General features: G+C 40.2%; 1 protein-coding gene across 1 annotated transcript; it reads left to right on the forward strand.

The window, feature by feature from the left end:
- Nucleotides 1-7,967: 7,967 nt before the first annotated feature.
- Nucleotides 7,968-12,505, forward strand: CLV1 (Leucine-rich receptor-like protein kinase family protein). Its single transcript, XM_016331475.3, has 2 exons — nt 7,968-10,853; nt 11,912-12,505. Exons 1-2 carry the CDS (start codon nt 8,234-8,236, stop codon nt 12,268-12,270), a joined length of 2,979 nt encoding a protein of 992 aa, XP_016186961.1. The 5' UTR covers nt 7,968-8,233; the 3' UTR covers nt 12,271-12,505.
- The last annotated feature ends 5,755 nt before the right edge of the window (nt 12,506-18,260 follow it).

An 18,260-nucleotide genomic window follows, 5' to 3' on the forward strand; every position in this document is an offset into this window, starting at 1 on the left:
ATATATTGGGAGACTTTATTCACTGCATAGGTGATGTCTGGCCACGTTATTGTGACATACTAGAGTTTGCCTACGATTGATTGGTATAGTGAAAAATTGTCAAACAGAGTATCCTCAGCTAGTCAACTGCTGTGAGCTTTAAGTTACTCATCATTGGGGTCGAAGCTGGCTTGGCACGAGAGAGCTTTTCGCTCTTCAGGCGATCTTTGTTGTACTTGGTCTCTCTTAGTGTCAGGGATTGATTTGTATGTTTTATAGCTTCAATACCTAAGAAAAAACTCATTCTGCCAAGATTTTTCAAAGTGAACACAGCATCAAGCTGATGAATTAGCTCGTCGATTTCAGTAGCATTAGTGCCAGTGACCAATATTCATCAACATAGCCCAGAAGATAAATTGTAGAACTGAAGTAGTGACGCACAAACAAGCACGGATAAGAGATAGTGCTAGAGAAGCCAAACTTATTTAAAGTTCCACTGAGTTTGAGGAACCAAGCACGATGGCCCTGTTTGAGGCTGTATAAAGCCTTTTCCAGCTTGCAACCAAGCCCAGTGCCAAGCGTGTAGCCATCAGGTTGAACCATATCTACTGTTTCAAACAAATCGCTATTAAGAAAGGCGTTAATGAAGTCAAATTGGAGCACTTTCCAGCCGAAGGTCATAGCCACAGAGAGCATTGTCTGAACAGTGGCGGGATTGGCAACTGGACTAAAGACTTGATCATAGTCTAGCCCTTCTCACGGATGAAATCCCTTCACAACAAGTTTCGCTTTGTATTTTTTGAACCTTCCCATCTGGTTGTCGCTTCACCCAAAAGACCCATTTGCACCCTATTGCCTCATGCGCGACTGTAGCTGGGACTAGCTTCCATGTCTTCTTCTTGAGGAGTGCTGCAAATTCCTTATCCATAGCATCCTTCCAGTGTGGTGAGGTGAGTGCTTGAGCCACTGTCGTGGGCTCCTGTTGTGTGAGATAAGGAACCCGTTCTTGTAGAAGTGAGGCAAACACTCTTGGTTTGAAGATAACTACCTTGTTCTGGGATGTCATAGGGTGCATATTTCTTGTTGCATCTTGTACAGCAGCCTCAGAGTTCTCAGCTAATCTTGCAATATGTGAAGGAAACACAGAAGTAATGAGAGATAAATCGATATTAGCAAGTAATGAACAATTATTGACATAATCAATATTGGCAGGATCTGCAGAATTTTCTTGGGTTTGTGATTTATTCAGGAAGGTCTCTAAGGGTGTGGATGACTCTATGGTTAATGGAGTACAGGCTAATGTTTGGGTGATAAGTGCAAGGTCTTGGACTATTGTGATTGGAAGAGGTGAGGTGAGTGGTGCTAGATCTCTAGAGCAGCGTGGTAGTGGAGGTGGAATTGTCATGATTGGAGCTTTGATGATAGTTGTAAGGTTTTGGAAGACAAGGGACGGAGCTGTGTGGAGGTTTCGGATCACTGATTTTGAAGAACATGGATTGGTAAGGGAACTCAATTTCTTCAAACAACACATTCTTAAAGATGTACAACTTTCCACTTTTATCCAAACACTTATATCCCTTGTTATGATCCGAATATCAAAGGAAAAGGCACTTTTCAGACTTGAAGATGAACTTGTGAGGTTGGTAGTGTCTTAGTTGGGGAAAATAAGCACACCCAAAATGTTCTAAGGAACTTTTAATAAGGTTCTTTATGGTGAAGTAACTCAAATGGGGACTTTTGAGAGGTGAATTGGGAAGGTAATAGGTTGATGAAATAAGCTGCGGTCAAGAAGGCCTCATCCCTAAATTTAAGTGGCATGGCTACTTGAGCTAGAAGTGCAAGCCCAGTTTCTGTAACATGTTTGTGTTTGCGTTCTGTTGTACCATTCTGCTAGTATGTGTAAGGATAGCTTATTTTGTGAGCCATTTCGTTTTGAAGAAGAAACTGCATGAAGTTTTGGGCGAGAAATTCTTTAGCATTATCGGTTTGGAGGGTTTTGAGCTTATTTTCAGTTCGATATTCCATCATTTGCTTGTATTGAGTAAATGCTTGATAAAACCTGTGCCTTGTTTTGGAGTAAGTAAACACTTGTGAACTTGGTTGCTGCATCAATGAATGAAATATAGTACCTAAAGCCTGAGCTACTAATGATAGGAACTGGTCCCCACACATCCGAATACACAAGCTCCAGAGAGTTCTTATAAATTGTGCTTGGATTAGAAAATGGAAGTTTATGATGCTTCCTTTGACAACAAGTATTACATAATGATTTAATCACCAACTTGATTGTTTATTAAATTTGCTAGTATCAACATTACACAATTCCATAACTCTCTTTACAACCTTGGCTGCTGGATGTCCCAACCTTCTGTTGCTCGTATCAACTACACTAACTTCAATATCTCTATTATTGCCACTAGAGCTACTATAATTTTTATGCTCAACATCAGAAACAAGAACTTCTACAACCTTATTTATTTCACTTGAGCTACTAGTATCTGCTTGGTTTGCAACATCAGACTCACTGTGTTCTACAACTACACTATTCTTTAAACCAGCGACATTAGAAGTGCTTACAATGCAATTCGAAGCTCTTAAACTTTGTGAATTTTGAGTAGGCACTTTATCAGGACTAGGTTGTTGCACACAGTTTATTGATGCAGCCTTTGCAATGATACCAATGTTATCAAATTGATAGAGTCTGCCCCTAAAAGAGCCTTGGAGTAGTGTTTTCTTGGTCACCTGAGATTTCATAAAGCAGTCAAAGGGATGAAATTCAAAGAATACATGATTGTTATGGGCAAACTTGGCTACACTAATAAGGTACTTGGTTATTGAAGGTACAAAGAACAGGTTTAGCAATTTGAAATAGGAAGAGGGGTGAGACTCAGAAAATAAAGCAGATTTACCAATATCTCTTATGTTCATTCCTTGCCCATTACCTGTGAATACCTGATTTGTGCCTTCATACTCTCAGCCTGTGACGAGGTTGTTGTTGTCAAATGTGAGGTGGTGAGACGCATCGGTATCCAAGTACTTAGCTCAATCCGTCAGAGGAGTTGAAGGTGGAGCAGCAGCAAAGATAACTCTAGCTTGTTGTTTCTGTTGTGATTGTGGTTGATGGAAGGAAGTGGAGGGAGGTACTGGTGAGTGTGAGGTTGTGCCTTGTGAATTTGGATTGGAGAAATTCTAGTTGAATCTGTGGTAGCATTCCTAGACTGTGTGACCAAGCCTTCCGCATAGTTGACACTGGATGCAAGCTCCATAGAAGTTTGATCTACCACCTCTGAAGCCTCTTTCTCTAAATCTGCCTCTGAAATTCTGACCTCTTGTCTGATAGCCTTGTTGTTGCTGATAGCTTTGTTGTTGTCTATGACAAACCATTGTTGGATCTGTATTAGACTCAAACTTTTGTGACAAATTCACCTGGATAGCTCCTAATTCTACTTTCTTGAACCGCTCAACTAATTCTTCTTGACTCACATGTTGTGCTTCCACTTTACTTTCAGTGATAGTTTCAGCTCTTGATGAGATCATGGTAATGAATGCACTATATTTCTGTGAGGCCTTGTGTTATTGCATTCTTCGTTGGAAAGTGGTACTTCTAACGCTGAGAGAGCGTTGGATATCTTTTTTATTGTTGTCAAAAATTCAGAAATTGAGCTTTGCAACTATACAGTTTTCACCTGCATCTTCAATTGCTTGACCTTTGACTACATTCTTTTAGCAAAACAATCATCTAATTATACTAGATCTGACACGTAAATTCACGATCCACTATTAAACTAGTGAAATCTGGATTTATTGAAGCGAAAAACCACAACACGAAGAATTGATCATCTTGCTCCCACTGTAGAAACTCTTTTGTTTCAATTTCAGCAAGTCTGCGTTCATTAGATTCATACCGCACTAGAAGTTTCTTTGCATTGAGGTGATCTTTGAGACTGTTTGACTTTACAAACGCTAGGACTTGGTGCTTCTATGGTACAAAGTTTTTCTCGTCTAATTTGAACGAGATGGTGTTAATTGCTACTCTGGAGTTTGCATGCACAATTGAGGAGTTTGAGTTTGTAGCGACTGAATTCAAATTTACAGCATCCATGGATCAGAATCTTAGCTCTAATATCATGAAAGGTACAAAAAATATGGTGAAGTGTGATTAAGAGAGAGGAAAGAAACCGGAGAAGAGATAGTTAAGTCATAGAAGATTAGGAAAAATGTGATGTATTTCACTTATGGGTTAAGTACTTTTTTCGTCTTTAACGTCTTAAGTCAAAATCAAAATCGTCTTCAACCTTTTTTTTCTTATTAATATCATCCTCAACGTTACAAAATGTTACAAAATCCTTTCTCTAATTTTTGGACCAAAATACCCTTAACCTCATTCACTCTCCACCATCAACAACCAAAATACACAAACATATATAGAGAGAGAGAGAGAGCGCGCTAGAAACGAAGAAAAAAATAGAGGGAGAGGTGGAATGAAGAGGGAAAAGAAGAGAGGAAGAGGAAGAAGAAGGCGTCAACGAGAAAGGGCACAGCGGTGACCCAGTGGCAGTGACGCCCGGCAGCCGCAATCCCTCTCTCTGTTCGCATCGCTTCTCTCTCTTTCTCTCTCTCTCCGATGAACCAACGGCAACAGCGCCAACCCAGCGGCTGCGGTGACCCAGCAGCAACATGTTAACACCATACATGAAGTAGCTGTTGCATCATTCTCTTAGCAAGTTTTTATTGGGATACCTACTTTCTTCATTCAATTAATACTTTTTTACTTCTGCAAAACTCCAATATTTACTAAAGACGTGTTTAGTGGGGAAGAGGAGTGAATTTGTAAAGCCAGTAGAAAAGTCCTTTTGGGCTAAATATGTGAATAACTGATTAAAGTAATTATACAATATGCATATTAGCTTAGCTTTCTCTTTTAGTTGCAGATCTACAAATATATATTTTTGACATTTGTGAATTGAACTTTTCATCTGAAATCTGTCTTAATTTCAGTGAATGTACTTTATCTCTCTTGGAATCATTGTAATGAATGTCATTACACGAGCAATGAATGTGGCTGAGGAACAAGCGGATGGGTAAGGTGGTGCTTCAGAATAGCAGTAGACAGGATCTACAGTACAGCATGGATTAAACGCTGGTGTGTGAAGAAGATGATTAGTTTATTTTTTTCCCTCCTCGTCGTGCCTTCCTTTCTCTCTTTTCAATTTTTCTTCCCTTTGTCTTGCTTCCAATTTTACTACAATGAATGAGTATTGTTGTGATGAGAGTGTTACAAGTATTGTGGTGATCGAGAAATAGAGCTGTGACAATGTAGGTCTAGTGGTGGCAATGTAGGTCTAGTGGATGTAGTGGAGGTGATGGGGTGAGGTGATAGTGAAGTGAGGAGAGTGAAAGGAAAAGATAATAATGAAGGATATTTTGGTCTAAAAATTAAAAAAATAATAATTTTATAACGTTTTATAATGTTGGAGATGATATTAATAAAAAAAAAAATTAAAAACGATTTTAATTTTGATCAAAGATGTTAAAGACGAAAAAAATATTTAACCCCTTCACTTATTATACTGAGTTAAATTATGCTTATACACATGTAAATGAAGATCATGATTAATATGTGACTCTAACAAATATAATAACTTAGCTAATAAATTAACTGACTGATTTGTGCTAACTCACTAATTATTAACTGAATCTGACTGTTTTGTGTCCTATGCTGCATTGTTCCTAACAGAACATAAATAAACCAATAATTATGATCAGCAAGACACAAATTAACTTTCTTTTTCCCCAAATTGTTCTGTGAGGCTGAGTGAAGCACAGTCGTTTGACCGGTTATCAAGTTATCATAATGCACTTTTACCGAAGATGTGACAAAAATCTGTATCGCCCCGCTAGGAAGCAGGTAATGTAATTGGGTTATAAATTTTGATATGGAGTATTCGTGTTATGCTATGAGTGGTCTATAGCGGTCAAATGCCAAAATGAACATGATTCACACTTTAGGGGGGTGTTTCCACCATGTCAACATTGAACACGACTACACTACTAGTCAAGCTTACAATAATAATTACTAGAGAAAAACATATGTAGCTAGTCCATGCCACGATCTTTTCGTAATTATTATGTACCACAAACTTGGTACATTGAACAATCCCCCCTCTTTTTTGGTGTAAGAATAATTTCCGAATGAAATGAGTAGTGATTTGTATATTTGAAAGCCAAAGATACATAACTAGGATCAATAGAAATTTTTGAAATTTAATCATAAAAAAGGAAAATAGAAAAATAGTCTATGAAGTAACATGTGTGAAGAAAATAAAAATATATTACCAAAGAATGTTGTTAATTTTATTTTTCTCAAGTTTGAAAGGATCATGTGTTATTGGAGGTCAACTTGTTATTGAACTTTATGAGCTTGTCGTTTTGCCAGTTTTTGTATAGTCCCATCTCTAATATCTTGATAACCATATCTTGATAACCATATCTTGCAAAATATGTAGCTAGGATCAAAGCTCATTATCGAAAATAAGATGCAAAATCAGGGCAGAGAGAATTAGAGTTGTCTGCCATGTAGATGGCGAAGAAGACAAAAGGGCCAATAATACAAGATTTTTATGGGCATTTACTCGTTGACACTATCATTAGAGGAGTTGACAAATGACAATAATGTTGAAGGACATTTCTCTTTTGAGTATCATCTTTGTACCACACAATCCCTTTATACCTCTATAGTTAGTGGCTCAAACTTCCCAAAAACTATGAAATATTTGTTGAACGAATTGCATGCATCCATTCTAGAAGCATTTCTACATACTCTTTGAGAATCTTGACCTTATAACAGTTTTATTTATGTCTTGAAAAAAAAAACAATGGGAGAATAAAAGGCAAGAGTAAAGAAATGAAAGAAAAATATTGCCTTTACACTTCCTTTAGCTAGCAATATTTGAGTAAACAGATTCTCAAATACACTCAATCTAAGCCATCAAGTTTATATATTATTTTACTACTCTCATAGTTCTATGAAATTCACCGTTAACATTTGTGTAGTGCACATACGTAATGTCTTTTAGAGTATAAGTATTATTTGAACGCAGAAGAAAAACCCAGAAAATCTTTTTAGCTATATATCAGTTGAGGGAAAAAATAACATTCACTTTGAACCAAAAATTACGAAAAACTTAATAATAATATATCTTAAAATGAGTCATAACATTGTTTTTAAATACTATCTTTTTAGTGAGACGATAATTCTTCATTCTCCTTTCAGTTTTCAACCAACGTAAACTTATATATATTCAAAAAGCTGAAAAGCATATATTTGAGAAAGAATCATCTGTGACAAAGAAGAGTTTACTCTAAATTCTTATTGAAGCATAATCCCCTTTAATTTAATACAGAATACGATTCTGCAATATCTGCTAGTGGATGATCGTTGAAAGCATTTTAAAAACAGAGAATAAATGCTCTGCCATGGCAACAACTTAAGGATCCTGAAATTATATGCCACGAGAATGCCCAGGCATAGATACAGCTAACAAGGCTTCCACGTAAAACAACCTTTTAATTTCTTAAGGGAAAAAAAATAAAAATAAAAAGTTTCATTCCAAAGTTAGGCTCACTTAAAGCTTAAGCCTTCTTTAATGGATTGCATCTTTGTCTTCACAAAAGCTAATTTAAGTCCACGAATGGACTAACACTAAACAAGCGACAAGGATTCGCCATCATATGTTATGTTAACCAATCATATGTTCCGTTCTTCAATAAAATAAAAGTCATATTTCATCAGTAAATTCTATTCAGTTTTTCAAAAATAATGTGCGTATAATAATAATAAAGCTAAGAAAGAATTTCTCTGTTGATTACAGTGACAATAAGTAGGGCCTCCACCAATGGAATCGATAGATATGCATTACAAACTTTTCTAATTTATTGGTATGCAATGCTCTTGAAGCCGAATACACTTGAAACGTGTATCACAAACTATAGTGGATGTTGATTGGAAAAAATACTCAACACATGATTGATGCCTACTAATTCCTTTTATTCTTGGAATCCACTACGATATTTAGTGAAGTAGTACATAGTATACAATATATACATACATATGGTATATATATCTATATAAATAAGTAGAGTGCATTCCCTGTGTGTGGTGCGAAATTAAGGAAGAACAAATGCATACCTGGCCATAGGTTGGTTAGAGTATTGTATCAGAGATAGAAGAAACAAAAGGAACTGTGAAACCAAAATGAGAACCTCATTGTGTTGTAGCATTATTCTATTGAGTTTCGTCTTCATTTGGCTGAATAATGTAACAGTAACAGTGTTAGGATCTTCCTTCAGCGACCTCGACACGTTGTTGAAGCTCAAGGAAGCCATGAAAGGATCAAAAGCCAAACCCGACGCGCTTCAAGATTGGAAATTCTCAACCTCTATCTCCGCTCACTGTTCATTCTCCGGCGTCACCTGCGACCGCCAGAACCTCCGCGTGGTGGCTCTTAACGTCTCCTTTGTTCCCCTTTTCGGCAGCATTCCGCCGGAGATAGGCCTCTTGGACAAGCTCGAGAGCCTTACCCTCTCATCGGACAATCTCACCAAGGAGCTTCCCATGGAGCTCGCCAATCTCACCTCCCTCAAGCTCCTCAACATCTCGCACAACCTTTTCTCTGGTCGCTTCCCCGGCGATATCACCGTGGCCATGACAGAACTCGAAACGCTGGACATCTACGACAACAGTTTCAACGGAGCCTTACCAGAGGAGTTCGTGAGACTGGAGAAGCTCCGGTGCCTCAACCTCTCTGGAAACTATTTCTCCGGCGAGATTCCTGAGAGTTACTCTGAGTTCGAAAGCTTGGAGATTCTGAACCTCGCCACAAACAGCTTAACCGGCAAGATTCCAAGAAGTTTGGTGAAATTGAAGAAGCTGAAAAGACTATCCCTCGGGTATGAGAATTCCTACTCAGATGTAGTACCTACAGAATTCGGTTCGTTCGAGTCGTTGCAACTGCTTGATTTGTCCAGCTGTAACTTGAGCGGTGAGATTCCTCCCACGCTCGGCGCGTTAACTCACTTGCACAGTCTCTTCCTTCAAATGAACAACCTTACCGGAACCATTCCTTCACAACTCTCCACTATGATAAGCCTCAAGTCGTTGGATCTCTCCTACAACGAGTTAACGGGCGAGTTTCCGTTGACATTCTCCAAGCTCACCAATCTCACGCTAATCAATTTCTTCCATAACAAACTCCGAGGCAACATCCCTTCCTTCGTTGGGGACCTCCCGAACCTGGAGACGTTTCAGGTTTGGGGTAACAACTTCTCCAACGTGCTTCCACCCAACCTTGGCCACAACGCCAGATTCTTATACTTCGACGTCACTAATAACCACTTCACTGGAGAGCTCCCTAGGGACCTGTGCAAATCCGGCAGGTTGAGAACGTTCTTAGCCACCGGTAACTTCTTCTACGGCACCATTCCTGAAGGAATAGGAGGTTGCGTTTCGTTGGAGAAGATAAGAATTAGTGATAACTTCCTCCAAGGCCAGGTTCCTCCTGGGATCTTTAAATTGCCAGCTGTCCAGATCATCGAGATGGCGAATAACCGTTTTAACGGAAATCTTCCTTCTGATATTTCCGGGGATTCCCTCAGCATCCTAACCCTCTCCACTAACAACTTCGCCGGCAGGATCCCGCTGGAGCTCAAGAATCTCCAGAAACTGCAGACGCTTGCGCTCGACGCGAACCAGTTCGTTGGAGAGATTCCAGGGGAGGTTTTTGACTTGCCGGCGTTGATCAAGGTCAACTTGAGCGGCAACAACCTCACCGGTGAGATTCCGGAGTCGGTGATTCGCTGTGGTTCTCTGACGGCGGTTGATTTTAGCCGGAACATGCTCACCGGAGAAATTCCCAAGGGGATAAAAAGCCTCAGAGTTCTAAGCATCTTGAACCTCTCGGGAAACCACATCACCGGAACTGTCCCCGACGAGATTCGCTTCATGACGAGCCTCAACACGCTGGATCTCTCCAACAACAACTTCATTGGAAGAGTCCCCACGGGTGGCCAGTTCGTGGCCTTCAACGACAAGTCGTTTGCAGGGAACCCTAACCTCTGCTCCCCGCACCAGCCGTATTGTCCTTCCTCCGTCAACACTGCCTCTGGAAAAAGCCACAATCCTCTGAGTTCAAAATCAACTAAGGTAGTTATAATCGTGATCGCGATCTCCACGGCGGTGCTCCTGGCTATGGTGACGGTATACATTATGAGGAAGAGGAAGCACCAGAAAGAAATGTCGTGGAAGCTGACGGCGTTCCAGTCAACGCTGAAAATGAAGGCAGAGGAGGTGGTGGAATGCTTGAAGGAAGAGAACATCATTGGAAAAGGAGGAGCAGGAATCGTGTACCGCGGGACAACGCCGAAGGGAACGGAGGTAGCAATCAAGAGACTTGTGGGGCAAGGAAGTGGAAGAAACGATTACGGTTTCAAGGCGGAGATAGAGACGTTAGGGAAGATAAGGCACAGGAACATAATGAGGCTCTTGGGGTATGTGTCAAATAAGGACACGAACCTGTTGCTGTATGAGTACATGCCAAATGGAAGCTTGGGGGAGTGGCTGCATGGTGCGAAGGGAGGGCACCTCACGTGGGAAATGAGGTACCGCATTGCGGTGGAGGCTGCCAAGGGGCTCTGCTACTTGCACCATGATTGCTCCCCCTTGATCATTCACAGGGATGTTAAGTCCAATAATATCTTGCTTGATGAGAACTTTGAGGCACACGTGGCTGATTTTGGGCTCGCCAAGTTCTTGCAGGACCCTGGAGCGTCTCAGTCCATGTCCTCCATTGCTGGCTCCTACGGCTACATTGCTCCAGGTTCCTTATTTTCCTTCTTTTCTTTTCTTTTTGCCAATTACACTACTTTGTGATATTTTTCTCATCATTATGATTTTCAATTGCCGCCACAATATTGTTCGTGTGCCATTATATTGTACATATTGCAAAAATAATAATAATGTGAAGGTAGATGATTGAGAATCATTAGATTATACTTAGTCAAATCTATTTAAATTAGCTCACAATTTTAACTATTAATTTCATATGTATACATGAGTATTCAACTAATTGCAATCACTTATATAATTTGAACTATTAAAAGTAGTTGTCTCATTTAGATAAATTAACTATGATCATTGAACTTAGACAATTATTTTTTTATTTTTTGCACATTATTAAAATTAATCATTAAAATTAATTATTATGTATTTTTATATAAATATATATAATTTAATTTTTTTAATATATATTTTATATTAATAACTAATATTAGTGGTTGATTTTAGTGTATATTTAATATGGTTATATTTTTTTATTAATTGTAATTCATACTTTAGCTAACATTTTATTTTTATACTATTAGAATTTAGAATTTAAAATTTAAAATTTTAAATAATTATATTAAGTGTACACATTAAAATCAGTTATTAAAATACAATATAAATTGAAATACAAAATACAAAATATATGTTAAATATAGTTAAATTATATATATATTTATAAATAAATATATAATGATTGATTTTAATATATAAATAATATTTTAATTTTTAAAATTTAGTATTTATTGTTTAGAGTGGACAAGGTGTTGCTAAGTGTTGGCAAAACAAAGAATTTTTGGTGCAAATAATTGTAGAGTATCAAATCATTTCAAAGATCAGACGTTAACATGCATAGATTTTTAGGATGCGGGTGGTTAGGTTATATTTTGATCCTTGGGTTAATATGACTAAATTTGATTTGATTATAAGGATTCCAAACAGCACCACTAATATAGAGAGGCATTATTTGCTATTAATGGAATGGGTATGTCTTAGACAGTGACTTGTTTCTTGTATTCTTATGGAAGTGTGTGTATGTTTTGAATGGATGAACAGAGTACGCTTACACGCTGAAAGTGGACGAGAAGAGCGACGTATACAGCTTTGGAGTAGTGCTGTTGGAGCTGATCGTAGGAAGGAAGCCAGTGGGTGAGTTCGGAGATGGTGTTGACATCGTTGGATGGGTCAACAAGACCATGTCGGAGCTGTCTCAGCCGTCTGATGCGGCTTCCGTGCTGGCAGTGGTGGACCCCAGGCTCAATGGGTATCCATTGGGCAGCGTCATCCACATGTTCAACATAGCTATGATGTGTGTTAGAGAAATTGGCCATGCTAGGCCTACCATGAGGGAAGTTGTTCATATGCTCACTAATCCACCTCAATCTACTACCCATCATAACCTAATTAATCTCTAGCTCATTAACCTTCTTAATTTCCCCTTTGTAAATAAATTAACACAGATGAAACTGTGCAAAATATAATAACCTTCATCTATATGCGTAGACGTGTACTAATACCAAATGTAAAATAGGTTTGAATTTTGGGTTGATGTTATTTGTCAAGTGGAGGGGTTTTTCCTGATTGTGTTATTATCAGAAGTTTTGTAGAAAAGATAATATATGTTGTTACATAATTATCATTTGTCATTAATTTTGTTTCTGATTTTCATGTCACGAACTACGTACAACGTACGGGAAGCTCTTAACATGCATGTATCAAATTATGTAAAATACTTACTAAATATGCATTTTTGGTTACAGTATTGTGTCTAAAAAGACAAAAGATGCTGAATTCGAATATGTAAGTGTGAAGCGTAAAGTAAATAAGTAATGTATCAATCTTGTGCAGCAATACTCATATCAACCAGCAATAACTTTTCACGATAGAAGATTCGAGGTTACTCATCAATCACCGACTTTGCAAAACTTTAGACTATAAAATTTACTGTGAATTTAACTCGGAATAAGCGAAAATGAAACATTCTGACATTCTTCAAATGGTTGTGATTAGCCTATAAAACGAAAGTAATGTAGTCCCATATTCATCGAGGGAACAATAAAGTTATGCTTAGAGAATTAGAACTGTCCGCCACTTGAAAGGGAATGAAAACATGAAAAGGACCAATTATAATGGGAACTTACAATCTTAGTTAGAAATGGTAGGTATTATCATCTAGGTATAGGTGAAGGCATAGAGGAAACAAGAAAATCTGACGTCAAAATAAAAATATTTAAGACACACCATAGCAAACATTCAAATATATGGCTTTTGTTATGCTTTGTGGCTTTGTGCAGTTGTTTTCTATTGTTCTGTTTCAGGTTTTTTTACCAAGTTATTGTTTGGTCTTTCTATTCCCTTTTGAAAAAGCTTGTAATATAAAAAGGGAACAATTTTGATATATTTTTTTGGACATATAAACGCTTTTTTTGTAGATATAATATATGATAGAGTTTAATAACGTTGTTTGATCTATGTAGCCGATCTCATCTAATTGGACAAGACTTTGTTGTTGTTGTATTAAAGTATTGATATATTTAATCTAATGAATGTATTAAAGTTTGTTTATAATTTTTTAAAATTAGTAATCTTAGTAATGAAATTGGTGATATTTTTAATCCCCACAAGTATAAAAATATTATCTTAAAATTTTATAAGATAGATTAATCTCAAGAACTAATTTACCGTTGACTAATGAATTATTGTATATTAAAAGAGTCTTGAATATTAAGAAACTGAAGAACAAAGTTGTTCATACCCTGGCCCAACGCTGGGACCCAGGGTCCGAGTGTTAAGGCCCAACCCAAAGGGTTGAGCCTCACCCAGCGTCAAATCAACCGCTACAAAGTCGGTTCGCGCCACGACTTGCTCTAAGGAAGTCAGGAACGAGGATTAGCTGGCAGATAAACACTCATTTGAATGAGTAACTGCCCCTAGAATCTCTCTAACCACTCCCACGAGCCATATCTTAACTTCCCTAAGATAAAGGGATGGTTAACACCCTAGAAAAGTGGCACTACTCCAACGTTGGTTATTGGTTCACCACTATAAATACACTGACACTCCTCAGGTATCTCGAAGTTCCAATACTCTCTAAACCTGCTTAACCCCATGCTGACTTAGGCATCGGAGTGTCTTTGCAGGTACCACCCCCCATTCTTCCACACACACAAGTCGGACGGAGGGCACCGAGTTACAAGATCCACTCGAAAGCTTCCTCCTTCATACGTTTGGGACAACCAACGCCATCCAGCCCATTAATCTCCGGTTACCCATCGTAACATTGGAGCCGTTGCCGGGGACCCGAGAGATCAACCAGAGATGGCGGACAGATCCCCTGAAGAGGGTCATATAGAGACAGATTCTGAACAAGAGAATCTGAACACCGGAAACAATGAGGCAGACCTGACCCTTCACCAGGAAGCCAATGACCAACACAGGGAAGGCACCTCCGGAATAAAAAACCCGAAGGTAAATTCTTCGGAAGGGCGCGAATCAGAGAAAGATGGACCATCCCATGCAACTGAGCTCATGTGATTAGTCCATAGTCGCCTCGAGCAGCTAGAACAGGAACGGGAGCGACAAAAGGAAACTGAAAAGAACCTAAAAGAGGAGATGGAGCGACGAAAAGAGTTAGAAAGAAAACTCTTAAAGTTAGAATCCTCCCTCAAAGGTCAGAACTCCCGCGACGGTAGAGAAGAGTCGCCCCTAGGGGGGAAGATCCTTTTAGTGAAGACATAATGAGGGCAAAAGTTCCGAGAAACTTTAGAAGCCCCGATATGGACCTCTACAACGGAACTACTGATCCGAAGCATCATCTGAGCAATTTTAAAAGTCGGATGTATCTGGCTGATGCTTCTGATGCTACGCGATGCAAAGCTTTCCCGACAACCTTGTCAAAAGCGGCGATGAAGTGGTTCGACAGCCTCCCCCCGAGGTCGGTTACCAATTTTGAGGACCTCTCAAGGAAGTTCTTGATGAGGTTCTCTATCCAAAAAGACAAAGTAAAACATGCACCAAGCCTCCTGGGAATAAAGCAGGAGGTCGGAGAATCCTTACGAGCCTACATGGAAAGGTTCAACAAAGCATGTTTAGAGATTCAAGACCTGCCCACAGAGGCAGTCATAATGGGGTTAGTCAATGGGTTTAGAGAAGGTCCCTTCAGTCCATATCCAAAAGACACCCCATCTCTCTAAGTGATGTACAGGAAAGAGCTGAAAAGTACATCAACATGGAGGAAAATGCTAAGTTGAGAGACTTGAGCTGGCGACCTGGGCACCCTCCCTCAACAAAAGAGAGGGAGAGGGAAACCAAAAAGAAGGAAGAACTCGGTCTCGATAGACCAAGAAAATATCACTCTTATACTCCTCTAAAAGTCTCCATAGTGGACGTGTACAGAGAGATTTGTAATACGGAAAGGCTGCCACCCCCCAGACCCATTAAAAATAAAAAAGGGGGGAACCGCAACGACTACTGTGAGTACCATAAGATATATGGTCACTCCACAAACGACTGCTACGACCTTAAAAATGTGATAGAAAAGCTAGCTAGGGAAGGCCGGCTCGACAGATATCTCATAGAAAGGTCGGATAGTCATGGGAAGAGAAAGCGAGAGGATACGGATAGAAGAGACCCACCACCACAAACTCCGGAGAGACATATCCACATGATCTCAGGAGGGTTCGCGGGAGGGGGGGAATCACCAAATCCTCTCGCAAAAGGCATCTCAAGAGAGTCTACCAGGTCGGGGGAGAGTCATCCGACCTCCCCACCATTTCATTCACAAAAGAAGATGGGCAAGGAATAATCCCTGGACACGATGATCCAGTGGTAATAACTATGATCCTAGCAAATGCTCACCTCCACAGAACCCTAGTAGACCAAGGAAGCTCAGCGGACATCCTTTTTAAGCCCGCTTTCGACAAACTAGGGTTGGATGAGAAAGAATTAAGAGTTTACCCCGACACCTTATACGGACTAGGCGACACGCCAATAAAGCCACTAGGATTTTTTTTCCTCCACACCACTTTTGGAAAAGGGGAAAAATCAAAAACTCTGAGCATAGACTTCATAGTCATCGATGTAGGGTCAGCATATAATGCTTTAATTGGCAGAGCTACCCTTAATTGACTCGGAGCGGTGGTATCCACTCCTCACCTTTGTATGAAATTCCCGACTTCAGCGGGGATAGCAACGGTAAGAGGAGATCAGAAATTGGCAAGGAAATGCTACAATGAAAGCCTAAACATGAGAGGAAAAAGCCGAGAAGTTCACACAGTAGAGCTCGGAGGCGCAAGGGCTAGAGAGGAGCTGCGTCTACAACCGGGAGGAAAAACCGAGGAGATACAGGTCGGCGAAGAGGAGGGAAAAAATACTCACATAGGGGCCAACCTAGGGGAAACCCTAAAATAAGGGTTGACTAAGCTCCTAAGAGACAACTCCGATCTCTTCGCCTGGAAGGCCTCCGACATGCCTGGGATAGACCCCGAGCTCATGTCCCATAAGCTCTCGGTTTACCCGGGGTCCCGACCTGTACAACAAAGAAGACGCAAGCTCGGCCCAGAGCGAGCCCTAATAGTAGAAGAGCAAGTACAAGCGCTCCTAGAAGCCGGCTTCATTAGAGAAGTCAAGTACCCAACATGGCTAGCCAATGTAGTGATAGTCAAAAAACAAAATGGTAAATGGAGAATGTGTGTCGACTATACCGACTTAAATAAGGCCTGTCCCAAGGACCCTTATCCACTGCCAAGTATTGACACCCTGGTAGATTCCAGCTCGGGGTATCAATACTTGTCATTCATGGACGCCTACTTGGGATATAACCAAATTCCGATGTATGTGCCAGACCAGGAGAAGACATCATTCATCACACCCAGAGCTAATTTCTGCTACGTGGTCATGCCATTTGGATTGAAAAATGCAGGGGCCACATACCAGAGGTTGATGAATAAGGTGTTCGCCTCTCACCTGGGAAGCCTAATGGAAGTATACATCGACGACATGTTGGTGAAAACTGAAAAAGAAGTCGATCTCTTGTCAGATCTCTCACGAGTCTTCGACACCATAAGGTTACACGGGATGAGACTAAATCCCGCAAAGTGTGCCTTCGCGGTAGAGGCAGGAAAATTTCTAGGGTTTATGCTGACACAAAGAGGGATCGAAGCAAATCCCGATAAGTGTAGAGCTATCCTGGAGATGAAAAGCCCGACTTGTTTAAGAGAGGTCCAACAACTGAATGGCCGACTTGCAGCCCTCTTCAGATTCTTGGCAGGATCAGCACTAAAATTCCTTCCACTGTTCTCCTTATTGAGAAAGGGATGTCAATTCGAATGGACTCCTGAATGCGAGGAGGCGTTCCAGGAGTTCAAAAGATTCTTGAGCCAACCTCCTATTCTGACCCAACCTACAGCTGGGGAAGACCTCGTCCTATACTTATCTGTAGCAGACAAGGCCGTCTCGTCGGCCCTAATCAGAGAAGACGAGGTCGGACAACACCCAGTATATTTCATCAGTAAAGTTTTACAAGGCCCTGAGCTAAGGTACCACAAACTAGAGAAGTTCGCCTACTCCTTAGTGGTAGCCTCATGAAGGCTACGACCTTACTTTCAAGCTCACACCATAAGAGTCCGCACGAACCAACCCATGAAACAAATCCTCCAAAAGACGGATGTTGCAGGAAGAATGGTTCAATGGGCAATAGAGCTCTCCGAGTTCGACTTGAAGTATGAAACTCGGACGGCGATTAAAGCCCAGTGCCTCATCGACTTCATCGCAGAATACGTAGGAGACCAAGAGAAAAAACCAACTACATGGGAACTCTATGTAGATGGATCCTCAAACAAAACAGGAAACGGTGCAGGCATAATATTGGTGGATGAAAGAGGAACCCAGATAGAAGTTTTCCTCAAATTCGAATTCCCAGCTTCAAATAATCAGGCAGAGTATGAAGCCTTGATTGTTGGATTGAAGCTGGCGGAAGAAGTCGGTGCTACAAAAGTAATGATATACAGCGACTCGCAAGTGGTGACCTCCCAGATAAGTGGAGAGTATCAGGCAAAGGACCCAAATATGAAACGGTACTTGGAAAAAACTCTGGAACATCTTGGGCACTTTACAGAAACCGAGGTCCAACACATAACTCGGGATCTAAATAGCAGAGCAGACGCCCTATCCAAGTTGGCAAGTACCAAGCCAGGAGGGAATAACAGAAGCCTGATCCAGAAAACTCTCCAGAAACCCTCCGTAGTAAAAGAAAAAGACAAGCAAGAGGTCCTTGAGGTAGTCGGATTAAACCTCGGTTGGATGAACCCCTTGGTCGAATACATAAAATTCGACATCCTCCCCAAGGAGGAGAAAGAGGCTAAGAAGATCCGAAGGAAAGCACAACATTACACTTTGGTGAGAAATA

This window comes from Arachis ipaensis, chromosome B3 (assembly GCF_059453495.1).
Source record: "Arachis ipaensis isolate K30076 ecotype BB chromosome B3, ASM5945349v1, whole genome shotgun sequence".
Taxonomy (NCBI): domain Eukaryota; kingdom Viridiplantae; phylum Streptophyta; class Magnoliopsida; order Fabales; family Fabaceae; genus Arachis; species Arachis ipaensis.

Excerpts from the sequence above, each read along its gene's own strand:
- CLV1 (XM_016331475.3), top strand. The coding sequence starts at position 8,234 with ATGAGAACCTCATTGTGTTGTAGCATTATTCTATTGAGTTTCGTCTTC. Across the intron at positions 10,854-11,911 it reads CTACGGCTACATTGCTCCAG|AGTACGCTTACACGCTGAAA; the intron begins GTTCCTTATTTT and ends ATGGATGAACAG.